Genomic DNA, 18,239 nt, shown 5'->3' on the forward strand with positions numbered 1-18,239 from the left:
CCAACAATGTCTTCAACTACATTTACATTGGATATACACACGTGCTCTTCAGATGGTGTTTTATCAGGATTGATGATAATAGCGTGATTTTCATTTAGCAATCCGAGCATGTGTGATTTGAAGAATTTCAATAATTCATTGCGCACATTCAAAAAGCTAGCCGGTGATGCGCCTGGTTTTAGACGAATTGAGGTTACTCGTGCAAGTTCGATGAAGTGAACGTAGCGCCATTTGTCATTTAACAACGTAAATAAATTGATTCTATTTGAAAAACGAACGACGGTTTAATTATTTGTATATTGTTTATACAAAAGTACTAAAGTTGCGATTAAAAATATATGTATTTTATCGTTTTTTTGTATTTTGGAAAAAAAAATCAGAAAAATTCTCCTTAAGCCACCGTATTCGGTATTAAATATATGGTAATCGGTATCCTAACGATATCATATATAGTTTACAACCTATTCTCATGCCTACCAAGTTTTTTTGTGCATAATCCCATCAAAATCGGTCGAACCGTTTTGGAGGAGTTCGGTAACAAACACCGTGACACGAGATTTGCATATATATAGATAGTTTTAATCTAACCGACCCCAAGAAGTGATTTTTCGAATCAGTTTTTATGACAACTGATTTTGGCTGTGAATGATTCCACCAGAGTGATAACGTCGATATAGTCTGGCAAATAACTGTGACGGTAAAACTGGAAGAAAAACAAAAAAAAAACAAGAAGGAATTAGGCGAACCGACAGCTGGTTGGCGTTTGTGGATGCATCTCTGCCGGTTCGAAAGTGGGGCGAAAAATATTATCACCGGTGCGCGCGCTCTCGGCAGAAAGTTTTCCATCCATTGTTTCGCCAGGGCTGGGCGAAACCGGCGAGAAGAGAGCCCAGTCGAACTGTTTCCAAAGTGTGAGTGCTGAGCTTAAATGGCTCCCGAGCAGCAGCAGGGCGTGGCGAGTTTCTCCTTTGCCACAGCCATAGCGTGTAAGGAGTACGGGATCCTGACGCTCTGGGAGGCACATTTCGTGGAGAGGCCAATAATGAAATCTAGTGTTGATAGCTGTGTTTATTTTTCATCTTCTGCCTCTCGCTTCGCTGAGCGTCGGCGAAAAGGTAAAGTTAAGCATATGTGGTGGCGGGAACTAGTAGGTGTTGAAAACGAGGGCAACATCAGAAAAAGCAGTAGTAAATTGAAATAACTTTTTATCATGTACTTACACTCCTGCTCACCATTCAGATTCTTTTCTACGTACAAGGGATGTATCCGGTGGTTTCCCCGAGGGGTTCCGAGAGGTTTGTGTCACAGTACATAACGACTTGGGGAAATATAAAAACAAAAGCACCGCTGGAACGATGATGGAGACGCCTGGTGGGATCATTGGAGGGAAAACTTCCGTATAAAAAAGTTTGGAACGAATACACCGTCGCCATTTGCTCGTTGCATTGTCCGAAAGTTCACACTAGATCATACGGAAAAGGAAGCCCACGAAAAAAGAAAATTAAGCCGCTTGTGTTTGTCGTTTGGTTTTTTTCTGCTTCTGCTGGAACGACTGTCTCAGCTGACGCTGTATGTTTTCAAACGGCGAAAAAGTTTTTTCTTTGTTTTGTTCGAGCCCCGAGGTGGAACTAAAATAATTGTGCTCAATTATAACTTTTTTTCTGGAGAATAGCGGGCGCAATCGGGTGGGCTAAGCCTAAAGTTTTACAGAGAAAATAAGGGGTCTGAGAGAAGTTTCCCATCCTGGACTAATCTTGATATGGTAGAACTTGAGCCATTATTTTTGGACAACTGTACACACACGATATCTATAACCAAAAGTGAAAGGTACTCAACAGTAGTATCGATTCAAAATATTTTCATATCTCAAGGAAGAAATAAGAACATAAACAATGAGGATAACTGCGTTAGTTGGTGAAGTGTGATTTCGGTTCTAATTTTGCACGCATCAGAAAAAATTGGTTGTCTATAACTAGCAGGTATCTCGTTTGGGATGGTCAGTTATTTCGAACTAACGCGCTGGCATGTATCTGAGAATGGTAGAGTGTCGATATTGGCCTATTGATTCGGTTTGTTTACACACGATTTGATCCAAGCGGAGTTGAGAGTATTCGTATTTTGCATCCCGCTCGTGGTTGCTGATGTTGTTTGTAAGTGGGTGGGGTAATTGTTATTCGACATTAGATCTCTGGTACGGTTTGGTTTTGTCCTAGAGTATGAAGAATAACACATTGTGTGCGATAGTATTCCACCCATGGGTGACATTTAGACTAGCCGTAGTCAACCTTCTGCGGTTGCTGTAGTAGAGAAGGCGACCGATAATTAACCATTATATTATATATGGAAGAAAAAAAGGAAACTGAAAAATCGAAGGCATGAAAATATGTTTCAAAATTAGAAAATAGACCGAAAATAATCTGGTTCATAGAAAATAAACTGAAGAGAGGTAATGCTTTTTCGCTGTTTTTTTTAATAACATTATTTTTCGGGGCACAACAGACTGTGTGTATAAACAGGTTGGATACTAAAACATAGAAACTTGTATAGTGTATGTATCGTTGGTTAACGCATGTATATATATAAATCAACAAACAGGGGCTGTTCAATTAGATATTTTCACATTTGCTTTCTTATTCGATCTGTTCCGCGAATCAATTACCGGATGAATGACGGCACAAATTCTATTCGGAAAATAAACTCAACTGAAAAAATTCTAACTGAGAAAACACAAAAAAGAAAAACTATGAACGCTCGAATGAAAGTTAGCGCTCGAACTCGATTGATTTGAATCCTTTTGAAAGGCGGTGTTGGACTCACCAAAAATCAAGGCATTACAAAAACAATGAAGACCAGACAGAATGAACACAACAATAATAGAAGAAAACCTCAACGTAACACACTAAATTGAAAGTTGACAAGTTGACAGTTATTATTCCTGTCACAATCGGCGAAAATTCCTCGCTTTCATCCAATATCTTGTTGTATGCATTTCGATCTGCTTTTCTTGATTTGTGATTTACAAATTATTTCCGTCTTGAGTACAACACTTGACTGTTTTTTACGTTAGTTTGGAGGTTTGATCACCAAATTCCGAATTTGCAAAACCAGAACTATCATTATCAAACCTTCAAACGCTCCTACATAGTTCTGTTTTTTTTCTGTGTTTAGGCCAAGTGGTTCAGAAAACAATGCTTTGAATGCGGGTCCGGGTACGAAGAGCTATTAACCTTTGCAGTTGCTTAGCTTTTTCTTTGTTATTTTAGGTACTGCTATTTTTTTTTTTTTTTTTTTTTGAGGGGGGTCATTTTAACAGCGAAAATCTTGTTGGCTTGGCAGCGGTGCAAAATACGATATGTTTGAGCACACAAATTCTCGCAGCGGCGGACAGTCGCCGGGTGGCTTTGGGGGTGTATCCTTCGGAAAAACGCACACAGCAGGCTGATCCTTTATCAGAGGCAGAGGCGCTCCGGATGTTGTGTGTTTTGTGAACACAAGATCCGAGCAAAGAAGCTGCTCTCCCACATGGGGAAATGTGGGAGTCGGGTCACTGATTTCTTTTTTTTTTGCTTTTCGCTCGGGTCTATCCGGAGATACTTACTCGAGCGCAGCCAGCTTACTTGCGCGGTGTATTTTTCAACGTTTGAGGGAGATAAAAAATGATGGCACATAATTGTACACTTGACGTGTGACGAAGAAAAAGAAACATTAAAACATGGAAGCTGGGTGAATTGATTCAGAGTTGTTGGGGTGGGGTGAATAATGCGTGTTTGACAAATGCATGGCAATTGTTATTCCGAAATCCACTAACAAGAATAAAAGTGTGGGTGTGGAATGAATAAAGAAAAATAGATTGTGTTGTGTTGCTGTCGTCTGGCTGGTGAGTGACATGATTTGTTCGCTTTCGCCATCCGAGACGACATTCGTCAGTTAGTGGTGGCTTATTATGCTATGCGGTGGGTTGTGGGTGGTGAGTGGTGGTGTGTTTATTCCACGACGAGCGCAACGTGTCGTGAATTTCGGTGAGTGAGTTAGTGATTGTAACAAGTAACAGATAAAAGCAAATTAATCTTCCAGCCCCGCTCGTGACCGGGCGGACCGGACTGAGTGTCAAAGGATCGGAATCATGTGTATTTTTATGGAAATGGTTTGTGTATAAACAAATAAGAGAAACAAAAAACAATTCTTGACAGTCAATGTATGGATGGGGTTCGAACAAAAAATCCGGTCAATAATTGTGGGAACATAAAGTAGAAGGGATTTCATCTTTCACATCGTGGATTGTGTTCGGGAAACCAATTTCAAACCAAATTTGGCTTACGCTACGTCTACGTCATGGCATTTGGACGGGATCTTCATGGGCTTGGTTGATGACACCCGTCCGTGGGCCAAAAAAGGGGGAATCGGTTTGTCCAAACATCACATCAAACATAAAATAACTTGGGATTGAGCCTACGAAAAAGGGCTGGGATTTCAATTCGGAAGATGGAAAACAGAAAGATTAACAAGAGTAAGAAAATGAAAAATACAGCGTGTTTTTCTCGCTGCTTTCTGATAAACGACAGCAAGCTGTATCTCGTCCGAGGGATGGAGGAGAACTTCTGTGAAACATGTCATATTTTGTTCCATCTTGATATTCGGTTTTACATTCTGGTGCTCTGCTTGATAATGGAAGCGAACCTTCCACTTTAACATGGGTCCCTTTTTTAATCTATAGCTTTTAAGATTTGCTGATCGTTTTTTATATATATAATATCTTAAAAATCGAAAGAATATGATTGGAATTGCATCATTTACAGTGACGCTTGACTGGTTTGTATGGCAAGTGGCAATTCCGAGAGATACTTACAGCTTTCTATTTCTATATGACATAATTGTCTATCCATTGGAAAATATTGTAAATTCATTGGACATGATGCTGTGATTGTTAATCTGGAATAGTAATAAGCATAATGAGACAACGTGTACTTACAATAGAATCCAATGTTTGATTATTATTGCTGTTTTTTTTTGGCTTCGTATAAAAGGCTTCGGTAAAGCAAACACATAATAGTTTCTGGTAATTAATTGACATTTTCACACTGTTTCGGTTCGAATGATGTGGTCACATGGGTACATTTAGTTTGAATTTAGTTATTGTTTTCTGGATTGAGCAGTGGGTTGAAAAGGGGGGAATGATGTTACGAACATGAGAGAACGGGGTTTAGCGGGTATTCGTTTGTGGTTTAGAATAAATAAGATCACATCAAAGTAGATCGGACCGTTGGATTGTACCTGGTTAGTTTCAATAGCACACACACATCGGTGAAACCTTGGGATGAGCTCCACTATTGGACGGTGTGTGCCAGAAAAACTACGCTGCCCGATGATTTGGCTAACTTGGTGGGGGAGTATTAACACAAAAGGCAAACTGGATTGTGACAGTAAAAGGGCAACACACGTGCTATACAATGTATTCGTCTTCATTTCGTTGGAAGCTGACTTGGCTGGGATTGGTTGATACGACGAGAATAGTCATCTAATTCGACGTCGACTAATTCCAAATAAGATGCATTCAGCGCCCAGAATAGCAGCCAAAATTTCATTCAGGCTTTACAACTGTGATATAATTTTATTGAACTGTTTGTGGAGACTTTGTTTGAATTGGTGTCATAATTCACAATCTGAGAATAATAGATGTAACTTCGCAGCTATCCCCAGGGTTGACGGTCAATACACATTCGATTCCCTGTAGGTTTTGAAAGGTCAAATGTTTCCAAATGATTAATCCAAAGAAAATACTTGGAAATATTCTCATTCATCGTACCTAAAAACTTGATTTTTATTTTCATTTGTTCGAATTTAACTATATTGATACAAGCTACAAACATTCGATATCATATTGAGACAACAACGATACCAAAAAGGTAGAATTTGGATAGAAACATGTCAAGCCAGTTATATTCGGGTTAAAATTCAGCGAAGCTTCTCACCAGCTATAACTAGCGCATAATTTGTATGGTAGTGTAGCGTAATCCGTTGAGTCTGAGCTAATTTTATACTGTCATTACCAATGCCAAACGAAAAATCCTTTGTCGGTCCGATTGGACCGGTACGAAACAAACGGAAAATTCAGCGCCAGTCTTCACGATCCAACGCAGGGCTCAACGTATTTTAGAAATGAGCAGAAATTTAATATTGTGGATCTCTATTCGAATCTACTTAAAGATTTTTATTTGCATTCTAGCAAATTGTTGATATTTTTGCTAAAACCTGGAAATCCAGCCTCGAAATCACATTCAATTGTGAATATAAACTTTGTAGCCTAGCCAGTTTTATTTTATTTTATCGGAAAAATGTATAATTCTCCGATCTGTTTTATATTTTTTTTATATTTACTAAATTGTTGGCAGTATTCACTTTTTATTGATTATTATATGGAATGCAATGTATATGGATGATTTTTCGTTCAGCGTGAACCAATTATATCATAAAATATTTGCTATATCATAAAATTTATATATCTTATATATCTATATATCTTACTTTATATATCTTGGCTTGGTTTATAACATAAGGTCTAATTCTATATGACGAGTCGAGAGTCGAGTAATTTGTTCCAAATTCTGTTGAGCGAAATGTTATATTTCGTCATAGAAATTTTTCACCATGTATTATATTATTTTTGTATATTATTTCGGAGATTAAACAGATTGCTGTCATTTTTCAAATATATGAACTGGGATGCCAGTTGTGATAGCATGTTTTGATTTTGAGTTTTAGGGAAAAAAATAAAAAAGAGACGAAACAGCACACGAATCGATGGATCTATTGCGCAATGAATTTCATGAGCTATTCATCTCTAGTTTTGGATCAGAAATTAAGGACCAACCGCCAACTAAAACATCTTTTATACGTTTTATAGGAAAAATTACACACATAGATAAAACATCCCTAAACGTAATCACTCGAGACTCAAGTATTACATATTTATTTTGCTGCAACGATATTCTTTTCCAGAATATGAAATATACTCAGGTTTTTATTATTGGGGGCAATATTTATGCACTCAATTTAAAAACTCAATCAATGGTGACAAACATTTTATAATTATGTGTCTGAGGCTGTCTAGAATGGTGGGAGTCTACAAGAAAAAATCACAAGTCCGCTATGGACTTGGTCCATCCATTGGTAGCGGTTTTCGCAAGCCTCACCACAAAAAAAAATAAACAAAGTCATATACAAGAATATTGTTAATCATGCTCTTTTGAAAAAAAAAGTTAGGCCAAAAAAAAACGTTATTTTTTTATAATTGAGGGGCTTAGAATGCAATGGGTGTAAAGCACACCGGAGCAATAAGCAACTATCAACATGCAATAAGCAATATTATCGCCAATTGGTTTTTCCATTTAATTTTAGTTGATTTCGCACACCGACGCAATACAATATCGCTATCGTCTTTGTAAAGCAACATATATCGCTAGCAACACGACGTGTCGGTTGAAGAGCAACTTATTGCCCATAATTTGGCATGTTCCGTTCATGGGGCAGACTGTTTGCATAATGTCAGACGTTCATGTTGCTTTGAAATGCGAAAAACAACAAAATATGTCGCCTGTTGCATATTGCGTATTGTAGCTTGCTAGTTGCTTATTGCTCCGGTGTGCGAGCCGCCTAAGTGACTTGATCGATTTCTCTTCATCAACTTTTTCTTAAGTTAAGAACTCAACTGCAAAAACGTTCCAATGTGAGTTTGCTATAGAATCCGATAGATGATAAATTTTATGCTAAAATCAAGTACCCATAGAATCAATTAAAACGCTATTCCTCACTTCCTAATAATTAGATTTTTTGTTCTCATTCAAATCATTCTTATTTATGTAAAAAAGTAAATATATCTCTACCAATGGTAAATTGAAGAGTTGCTATTTGTACACAAGAACAGATGCACCGACATAAAATCGCTCAGGTTAGTCGGTAGATAGCAGATTTCCCAACTTAACTTTTCAATCAGACCAAGAGGCGAATGAACTGCAAAGTTTAAAGCCTCTTTAAAAACAAAGAATCGAAAACTTTCAAGCAGACCTCTCTGTTTTGATCGATTCTGTTCATCGACTTCCTCTACCGTTAATAATTCAGCGGTAAAAGGTTTTCCTGAAGTGTTCGACAATCAGGAGTCCACTCCTCCACTTGTTTATTAAGTAATTTATGGCAAAACTGACGCAAAGTTTGTTTGAAACGCTGTGGTTATTGAAAGAGGAAGTCAATGAAGAGAATCGATCAAAACAGAGAGATTTTATTGAAAAGTTAAGTGTGAATTGATCCAAAAATTCAACGAATTCAGGAACGCACGTTATTTCTTTCACGGAAAATGGCAATAATATTATCATGCAAAGGGAAAACGTACTCGGCTAGCAGTCCAATAAATTATTAGAAACCATTGGAATGTGCGCAGATATTATTAAGTTCAATTTATGAACGTACTGTGAAAAGTCATTTGCTGAGACTTGTGCTGACAAATTGTACAATCGACAGTTCTCGCTTTTTTGAGATAAATTGCCCCTTTTAGAGGCAACACGTTGATATTTGTGCCAGCTGACAGTTGCCAAACTAATTTTGTGTTTAGTTTGATGTGCCATTTAATAATGAATACATTGATACCTGAACTTATCGCTTGGTGTGCTTCATAAGGCAGTGGAATCATTGGTTCGTTTTTTTTTATTCAAAAATGATGCCGGTCGTAATAGATAATTGTAAGGGCATTATCAGTGACTTTTTTGTACAACAATTAAGTGGCACTCAATGTGGAGAAATTCAACAACAATTTCAACAAGACGGTGTAGCATGCCACACCGCCAGTGCCATAATTGATATATTGAATTATTCGACGAACGAATAATTTTGGGCAGTGTCTTAGAATATCAACAAATATTCACGAGAAACGAATAGGATGTTGTTTTTTTTAGCTTGAAACACACTGCCCTCATTATATTGATGACAATAACAAACGAGTTCATTTTGTTCATATCGCTATTACATGAGCAAATTTGCTATAATGAATGAATGCGACATTGAGTGGGGTTCATAACTTCGCTGTTATTTATACTTTGGATATCAAAAGCAACAAATTGATATTCATCACATCCGAAACGATATTCGTTCTGGCAGTGAATTTAAGTTTAAAATAAATTTTATTTGACGAGACGGTAGCAACGGCATATGCAGAATGGATACAACGAGTGGTTTTAGCTGAAGTCATTTGCGACATCGGGAATATCATAAGGTATTTCCGATTACGGCATCCGGCAACTGCAAAACCCAACCGCACACAGCAGCCTCAGGTTAGAAGTTAACAACAGCTGATATTCATTTGGCTGAAATGAAATTCAGTTCTGACGTTTCCGATAATCAAGATGAAAATGACACTGGGTGGAAAAAATAAACATCAAAACATATTGAAGTACAAAAGTTCATTTGCTCATATTCAATGGTTGCTTGGATCTGTCATTTTAATTTTCGTTTGGAATATATAGGTTTTCGATGCAACCTAGCCCGAAAATCTGTGCATTTGATTTTAGCGAAGATGATTTTTTCCAACACTGATTTTGGGTAATGGATATATGAGTTGGCATTCAGGATCATATGATTTAACCCCGTTGAACTTTTTGTACTATGCAAAGTCTCTGGTATACTTCGGTAAGCCGTTGAAAAGAGATTAGGTGGAAGATAACATTCGCCACGTTATCACTGATTAGGGGCCCCCATTGCTGCAAAAAGATATCGAAATTTGAACTTCCTCGCCGGAGATCATATTCAAATAAGAATAGCAAATAAAAAATATCTTTCGAATAAAGAAAAAATCATTTTTAAAGTTTGTTTTGCCTCTAAAAATCCATGGAGCTTGTACTGAGCGCAATGAAATCACAATCGATCATAAATTAGATGTTTACATGTTTCATTTATAATATTTCTCACATTTATCAATTCATTCACTATGACGGATCTATAGTGAATTGAAAATGTGTGGAATACCTCTGAAAATGTTATTTTCGGTGTGTGATCTAAATTTTTCGTTAAAAGATACAAAAATTAATTAATTCACATTCTACGCGGAAATGTGATTTCATTGCGCATATTTCTGTTCGAAGAAACTATCTTTCTTTAGTAGAAACTAAATTATTTCTAATTCATTCCGATTTCACTGCGTTCCCACTTTTATTATGTGAAACAATTCAAGAGATGGAAATATTTCACAATCATTTTCTGTCTAGTAAACAGCTCACTTGCTTTCGAGAGAACAGGGTAAACGTACAACTTTTATCATTTGAAAACTCGATAAAAAATTTGAGTGTGTTTTTTTAAATCAATCCTCATCAAGTCAGCTTCCGATCCATTGCTTCACAACTTATGCAGACGTAATCTATTTGGGAGGGTGGGCAAGGTTTAGGTTAGGTTATTCGAACATTCCTTTGCCTTGCTCGCACGCAGGAACTGAAATTTCAGGAGGTAACAATTTCAAACGTGTGAATTTTCTGCCATCACCCTATTTGCGTGTAGTTGACAAATAAGTTTTTTTTTGTTACTGTTGCTTATCATCACAAATTCAAATCAATAAAAAAAAAACAGAAGCATAAAAAATAACGAAACAAAAAGGAGTTTTATAGAACATCGAAATCTTACCGAATACTTCTAGTTATTGATCCAGAATGATGTATTCTTATAAATTCATTGCTAGTAGTCGCTATATGAAAGTATGATTGTTTCTCGTTTACAAAAAACGTGTCGGGTACCCAAATATTCTTTATGAACTCAGATCCAACTGACAATGTTTCTACACCCGGCCTTTTTCTGTAAGCTAAACGTGGATCAGTCCAAAATTGTCGAAAGTAAAAATCCAATGTGAAATCCTGGCAGGTGACGGTTTGGTTGCATTTTCCGGGTTTTAGTTACACATTTTCCAATTTTTTCAACGTTGTTTTAGGTTCAAATTAACAATTTTAATTAACAATGTTCCACATCGGTAATAGTTTTAGATTGTTGGATTTGAGGATTTGTTTTTTTGATGGGGTTGTTTGGTGTGTGCATGTTTCGAACACGACCAATTGCGAACCGGGATGCGAGCCGATTCCGATTCCCGGCGACGTCATTTGTGTTTGCCGATTTTCGTTTTGGTTTTCGTTTGGTGTGGGAAAAGAGAAAAAAGAAGAGAGAAGAAAAAACCAACGGTTAACAAATTGTGTTTTTTTTTGTTTGTTGTGATTCACGACACAAAAATTGTGATTCATTACGATCAAACATAATTGTTCGATAATTTTGTATTTGATTTACATTTTTTTTTTTTGGATAAAAACATACTTAATTGATAAAACACCAATATGAATACAAGTATTCAATGCAAACGAATAAAAACAAGATCACTAGTTACCAACGAAAAATCCGATAATAACACAAACGAGCGAGAGACCGTAATTAAAATTGAAACGAAGAGCTTCCATTCATTGCTCCAATGTCTAGCGGCGTGATTTTGAAGGGCTTAGTTACGGTGGATATATTTTTTGTTCACTGCTCATTATGGGAGCCGAAACGATGGTACGAAATTAAGACTTTTGATTCATTTGCGTTTCGCGGCGCGCAAAAGTTATATGGATGAACGAGAGTGGAAAAAGGATTCCTCATTTTAATTTTAATTACAGAGATCTCCTCTACAGATATATACGCTTTTTTTTGGTTTCTCATCTGCCTTCTTAGAAAGATGTATGACTTTGACGTCTCGTGAGTCGGTTCTTGTTCCAAGCACAGACACTGAAAATCAAAGGGTTGCGATAATGGCGAGGGGTGATTTCTCGTCGAGAAAAAAAAAAGAAATTACATTGCAGAATGGAAAAATCGTACATCCTTCAGAGAATTGTGGACTGATATATCAGGATCGGGCTATGAATGCTTACATCGTTACAGTAATTGGAACGGAGGACGGAAACAGCGTTCTAAAACTTAGGAAAGAACAGTATATATGGAAACGATAAGAAGCAATGACGACGAAAATGGAACTGAATGCCCGAATTTGAGCTGTATGGGGTTCATGGATGCAAGTGCTGTGGTTGCTTTTGATTTGTTGTTATTGGTTATCGCGAAATAGTGGGTCTATTCCAATCCAACAGTAAATAGTTTGCTAAAGGATACTGTATACGACAAATACGAGAGCATTCCAAGTAAGGGTGATTCATGGGGAATTCAGAGGTCTTAGGGGCGAGGGGATGGATATGGGTGGCATCGTTGGGTGGTGGTGATTGCTCAACCAGGGGGTGATAAAGTATATTTGTAAATATCGTGAGTGCTGCTTGCTGCTTGCTGCTGCGTTTCGGGTTCATTTACTTTTGTCGCAGAGAAGTAGTAGCTTGGCAAGAGCACACCGTATCGACGTGAAATGTCTTAGAGCGATAGTACAGCGTGTTGCTGTGGAAGCTGAAGAAATATACCGTGCAATGTATATCTGCGGCGGCGGAGATGGTAGTTTCTGGTCCGCGAGGTTTGTAAGCTTGGAGCGAAATAACATTCTGCGGAACGAGGTGCGGGATATAGAATCGAAAAACTGTTGTAACTAAAATCACCCAGAAGTGGCTTTACATCAGGAAATTGTCAATTATCAGTAAGTTAACTTAAATCAACTGGATAATGTTCTTAGAAGCCTTAAAGCGTCTCTCATTTACCACGTAAAAAACTCTCAATGTACAAAGAATGCATAACGGGCCAGAGTATGTGTTTAGAGCAAGAGTCTTGGAGTTCAATAAAAGAACCTCATTAACCCAAAGATTCTACAATGCAGTGGTAAGCTTATTGGTGAAATTTGTTGAAAGATCAGTGAAATATGTAATATAATATTGAAGAACTTGAAATTCAATGTCCGGTACTACAATTGAAAGTATTTTTGCCTAATAATCTGGAAAAATCCTTCAAAGCGATTCCATTTGGATTCGAAGGTCGACTTTTCTAAATGTATTTTGATTTGGTTCAAATTTTGCAGACTTATTCTTTATAACCAAAAAGGATAGTTCATATAATCGGTTTTCCATTTCGACTGTAGCCTTACTTTTGAGAAAGGTCTAAACAAAATTGATTGAAAACATTAAAAAAAAAAATACTCAGAAGTGTCTTCCGTGAGTTATTATTGGGAATTCTATTTCCAAAATAACACTTAATCTCTATTTTCTCAATAGGCACTTAGGTGCGCTGAACTCTAGCATTCAACAAAAAGGAAAAACCAAGATCTTATATTTACGACGACAAAATGGAAAAATAATGGACAAAAAAATTATGGTTTTATTTTATAAAAAGTTGGATTTTTGAAAAATGTTGAAATGTTTCTTTGTATTGTTTCCAAACCAGATTTCATGAGAGTACGAAAAAAAATTTAAATCAAAAAGGTGCACGGCAAAATTTTGCTAAATGCCATGCCATTTCTGAGATACAGTGATTTTAAAATGAAATATACTGATATTTCTCAACTTTTGGCCGTTTTCGAATGTTTTCCGAGTCTTTAAAACCTAGAAGTAAATTTTCCTAAAACAGAAGTTTATTTTCGACTGCCTTGTTTGGAATAATTAAATGATGTAGTTAGTTTTCATAGCATAAGGTTGTGTAAAAGAATATACATTAGAACAAATCTAATTATTTTTTTATTTTCTATTTTTTTAAGAATAATTTTCTCATAAAATAATCTTTTAATGTTTGAATTGTTTTGATTGTTGTAACGCATAACAAATATGATTTATTACAAAGTGGACCTATATGAAAAAAAAATGGGGGATAAAAATATTATAAATTTATGAAATATACATATATATATAATATATAATAAAATCACGAATAAAAAGCAATAAATTTGCGAAATACATTGAAATCAACTTGATTTTTTTCTCCACCATGTTTTTTTTGTACACAATCTACACAACCATCAAAATTAACCACATCACTTAATTAATTCAAGTACTGCAGTGGAAATTTTCTACTCGTTTAGTAAAAATTTACTTCTTGGTTAAAAAGGCTCCAAAAACATTAAAAAACTTGACCAAAATTTTAGAATTTTCAGTAAATTTTATTCTGAAATCACTGTATCTTAGAAACGGTAGCATTTAGCAAAATTTTGGCGTGCACTTTTCGACAGCAAATTATGTGTAATTATGTAAACAGTTGTAAGAAACATTTGGACAATTGTCACAAATCCAACTTTTTAAACATTTTTTGTTTTTGAAATACAATGAAAATACAATTTTTTATTAGTAGTGCATACTTTCTCCATATAGCCCCAGTAATATAATTTTAGAACATTGCGAAAAACACCGAATCAATTGAACCAACCGTTTCTGAGTGGAATTCTGAGTAGGATTTTTTTTTAATTTTTCAAGCAATCCTTGCTTAAGCCCTTCTCAAAAGGAAGGCTAGAGTCAAAATGACAAACTGATGATGGGAATTGTTCTTGTTGGTCATGAAGAATGCGTTTCTATAATTTGAGCCAAATAAAAGAAAATACAAGAATGAAATTTATGAATAAAATCGTCCTTTGCGAAGGAACCACTTTTTAGCAGAATTGTTTGGAAAAGTAAAAAGTTGTATAGTTTTTGTGTTTATGAAATTCAATTATTTCCCTCTAAGATAAAAACGCATTATATTCATAATTTGAGATGGTGATCTTAAACAAAACTGCACCTCTCCCGTCTGACGATGTTATTTCGTTCCACGGACCAGTATGGGTTCGCACTTCTAACCATCTCTCGCTTGTTATAACGCCATTCTAATATACTGGAAGCACTCATCAAGTACAATATCGAACGGCATTTCAAATTTTCCGCACACACACAGAGATTTTATTTATTTTATCATTTTCCTTCCGTGGCTTGCACATTGGTTCGTAGAGTTTTCACCATACAGGAAGGGGTATCGAAGAAAATCCCAAACAAATATGTACATACACACGCACACAAGCCATTCGTTGCGGCTGCATGTCTCGAGGATAATCACAATCACGGTCGTAGTGTTGCTGCGAGAGATAAATCACGCAGCCAGGGGTTGGTACCGTTCTGTTTGGATGCAATTCCTCGAGTAAAAGTTGTCTCATGCGAACACGATAAAATTCAAATGATGAATGGAAAACACAGGAACCAGGAACCGAAAGGGTTTCGGAACAGAAATCAAAAACAAAGTAAAACATCGAAGCCATACTGGGGAGTTCCAGAGATCGAAGATTCAATCGTGGGGGGAAAGAAAATAGAAACACACTTGAAGCATTTGGAGCAGAGAGTTTTCGAGCTATCCAGCCTAGGGAGAGAAGTTTAAACCAAACAGGATAAACTACGCAGCGCAGTGTATTCCAAAGCAAAACAAAAAAGAAAAAAAACAAAACTAATGAGTGCGATTCAAGGAACAAAACTTAAAGCGAACGTTCCCGTCGGGTGATCTTAGATATCCCTGGATTGGTAAGGGAACAACGCAAAACATAAATTAAATATCATAAAGAGGGGCTAAAGTTTACTGTCGGACACAGTTCTGAAGAAGGCTGTCTAGCCCCGCATGTAGTGCACCGAAATTTATTATTCGGGATGAATAGTCTCGGATAATAGAAAGCAGAGAGAGATAAAATCAGTCGCCCCAAAAAAAGTAAAAATCAAAATGTTCAGAAGCTTCTTCACAACTGTTTTGCTTCCAAACGATATTTCCTACGGTAAAATTATAAACAGTAGAGTGTGAAAACAAATCCAGAAATCGGAGACAGATTAAATTAATCAAATTGAAAATTAATACACACATAATTCAAAGTACACAACGCATTGATAGGAACAGAAGATATAATAAATATTTGAGCGAACAGAGCGGTGGGAACGGAAAAGAAGAAGAAATAATGCGAAACACAAACACAACGAATCATCTGTGAACATAAAAACGATTACGGATAAATCACAAAAATCAATTTTGCAGGCGGGCAATGGGTCACGTCCTGTAGTGACAGTGTTTTAAATTACTTTATTTACGTATCCATTGTTTTTCAGCAATTGATTATGTTATTATTGCATATCTTGATCTGTATAGACTGCTCTAGAGTATAAACTGGTTAATATCGCTTCTCGATTGTTCTGCTTAACAACACAAACTCAATTCAATATATTTATCAATCGTGTTTTGATTTGGTTTCCACTAATAATGATAATGAGCAACAGTTACTAACGAAGCACGATCGTTCATCATGTGTGGGGTGGGGCGTTATCGGCGGGCAAGCGGGTTGTGTCAGTCGATTGGTTCACGATCAAAGTGAAAGAATTTTGTTTCGTTTTCATTGTCGTTGTAGCTATTTCAATTTTAATTGATTTATAAGAATAAAATTTACGACTGGAAAAACTTTGGAGATATTATTTCGTATTGATTTTAAGACTGCGGTTCAGGAATCTACAACAATATCAGACAGTTGGAAATATTTTTTGATGCATTTCGATGTGATGCTGGTCCAGCTAAAAATTGTTGCCAAAATGGTTAATCGGCGAGACAAAGTCCTGTTTTTATTACTATGAAAAGAAAAAAAAGTATATAATGATGGAACTAATTATCGTTGGAAGGTCTAGTACGAAACGAATGTGAAAATTATAGTCTAAATTTGTTCATCTGAGGTGCAATAACCACATGGATATTCGAAAGATCACAGGACAATGTATCTTATAGGGCAGAGTTGACCTAGGTAGAACTTTTTCTTCTGAATCAATAACATGCTGCTCAGTTTCAGTTCAGTTCGTTTCGATTCAGGTCAACAAAATTAGGAAACCTTTCAAAACCGTTCTATTTGGAGAGGTTCAGTCGATCGAGAAGATAGTCGATACATTACGGTAGAAAACATTCTAGGAATGTTCCTCAAATTGTTTTCAATTCAAATAGTTTCATTAGGGTTTTCACATCCCAGTACGCTAGTTTTTTTCAGAGAGAAATGGTAAAATATTTCGATGTTATAACCATATTGAACATACTATGAGAAGCACTTAGGAATTCTAAACAACTTAGAGGAATTTGAAACTGAAATAGCATATTCTGGTGGAACTATCTATTGAATACAAAATTAGTTTTCACCGGCTTTTCATGATGCGCAAATGCAGAAGAGCATATGGATCAATCAAAACAAGATGCGTGAATTGCTCAAAGCTTAAATACAATATCGAAATATTGAAAATTTAATAAATAGAATACTAAAGAATACTTCGGCATTCGCACGAATTATGTACGAGCTGTTGATTTGTACCTCAACATAATTTTGCATCATCAAGAAGTACTTGTAAAGGGTGTGTCACATCAAATTGCATCACGGAAAAAACGCTGTAGAAATTTATTTTTAGGAATTATATCTTCAGCTTTCGCTTATAATCAGATAAGAGTGTATAGATCACGTTGGCCATGCTTCACTGTCAATTTTTCGTAAATTTAGAAAAATGTCGTCGAACGAAAAAGAGCGTCGTGAATTAATCCTGCGCACTCATTTCGAGAATCCGGAGTTGTCACATCGGGACATCGGTAAGATGCTGGGAATCGTCCAATCCACGGTCAGCAGAGTACTAAAACGATACTTCGAGAACCTAACCATCGACCGGAAGGTGAAGAACGGCAGAAATGGATGCTCCGTCAGTGAAAAAGATCGCAAGCGCGTAGTTAAGCAGTTTAGACGTGATCCGAGAAGTTCGGTCCTGGATGTCGCCAATAAGCTGAATTTGTCAAGTTCATTCGTCCAGCGGACCAAGCAGATCCTGCATACATACAAGGTTCAGAAGGCTCCTAACCGCGACGAAAGACAAAACATGGTGGGGAAGACGCGAGCCCGGAAGCTGTACACCGAAATGCTGACGAAGCCGCATTGCCTGGTAATGGACGAAACCTACGTCAAAGCGGACTTTCGTCAACTGCCGGGCCTGTTGTTCTTCTCCGCAGAGGACAAATTCAACGTTCCGGAGGAGATTCGCAAGCAGAAACTATCCAAGTTTGCCAAAAAGTACATGGTGTGGCAAGCGATCTGCTCTTGCGGAAAGCGGAACGCCCCCTTCGTGATGACCGGCACGGTAAACGGGTAGGTTTACCTTAAGGAGTGCCTACAGAAGCGCTTACTACCACTATTGAAGCAGCACGAGGGCCCGACCATCTTCTGGCCGGATCTCGCTTCGTGCCACTATTCAAAGGACGTGTTGGAGTGGTACGAAGCCAACGGGGTCACCTTCGTGCCAAAGGAAATGAACCCGCCCAAC

The 18,239-nt window shown here is 36.9% G+C and overlaps 1 protein-coding gene across 12 annotated transcripts in view; it reads right to left on the bottom strand.

Annotated features, from left to right (window-relative positions):
- LOC129767924 (gamma-aminobutyric acid receptor subunit beta) overlaps window positions 1-18,239 on the bottom strand; it is a 182,912-nt gene that overhangs the window by 73,720 nt on the left and 90,953 nt on the right. For all 12 annotated transcript variants that reach the window (XR_008741596.1, XM_055769204.1, XM_055769214.1 and 9 more), the window contains exons 5-6: window positions 10,657-10,883; window positions 4,847-4,929 (exon numbers count right to left, since the gene is read on the bottom strand). Coding sequence is in view for 11 of the 12 variants with exons in the window: in XM_055769204.1 (XP_055625179.1) it covers window positions 4,847-4,929; window positions 10,657-10,883 (310 nt within the window). In the remaining variant the exon portion in view is untranslated. The remainder of the gene's footprint in view (window positions 1-4,846; window positions 4,930-10,656; window positions 10,884-18,239) is intronic.

This window comes from Toxorhynchites rutilus, chromosome 2 (genome assembly GCF_029784135.1).
Source record: "Toxorhynchites rutilus septentrionalis strain SRP chromosome 2, ASM2978413v1, whole genome shotgun sequence".
Classification (NCBI taxonomy): domain Eukaryota; kingdom Metazoa; phylum Arthropoda; class Insecta; order Diptera; family Culicidae; genus Toxorhynchites; species Toxorhynchites rutilus.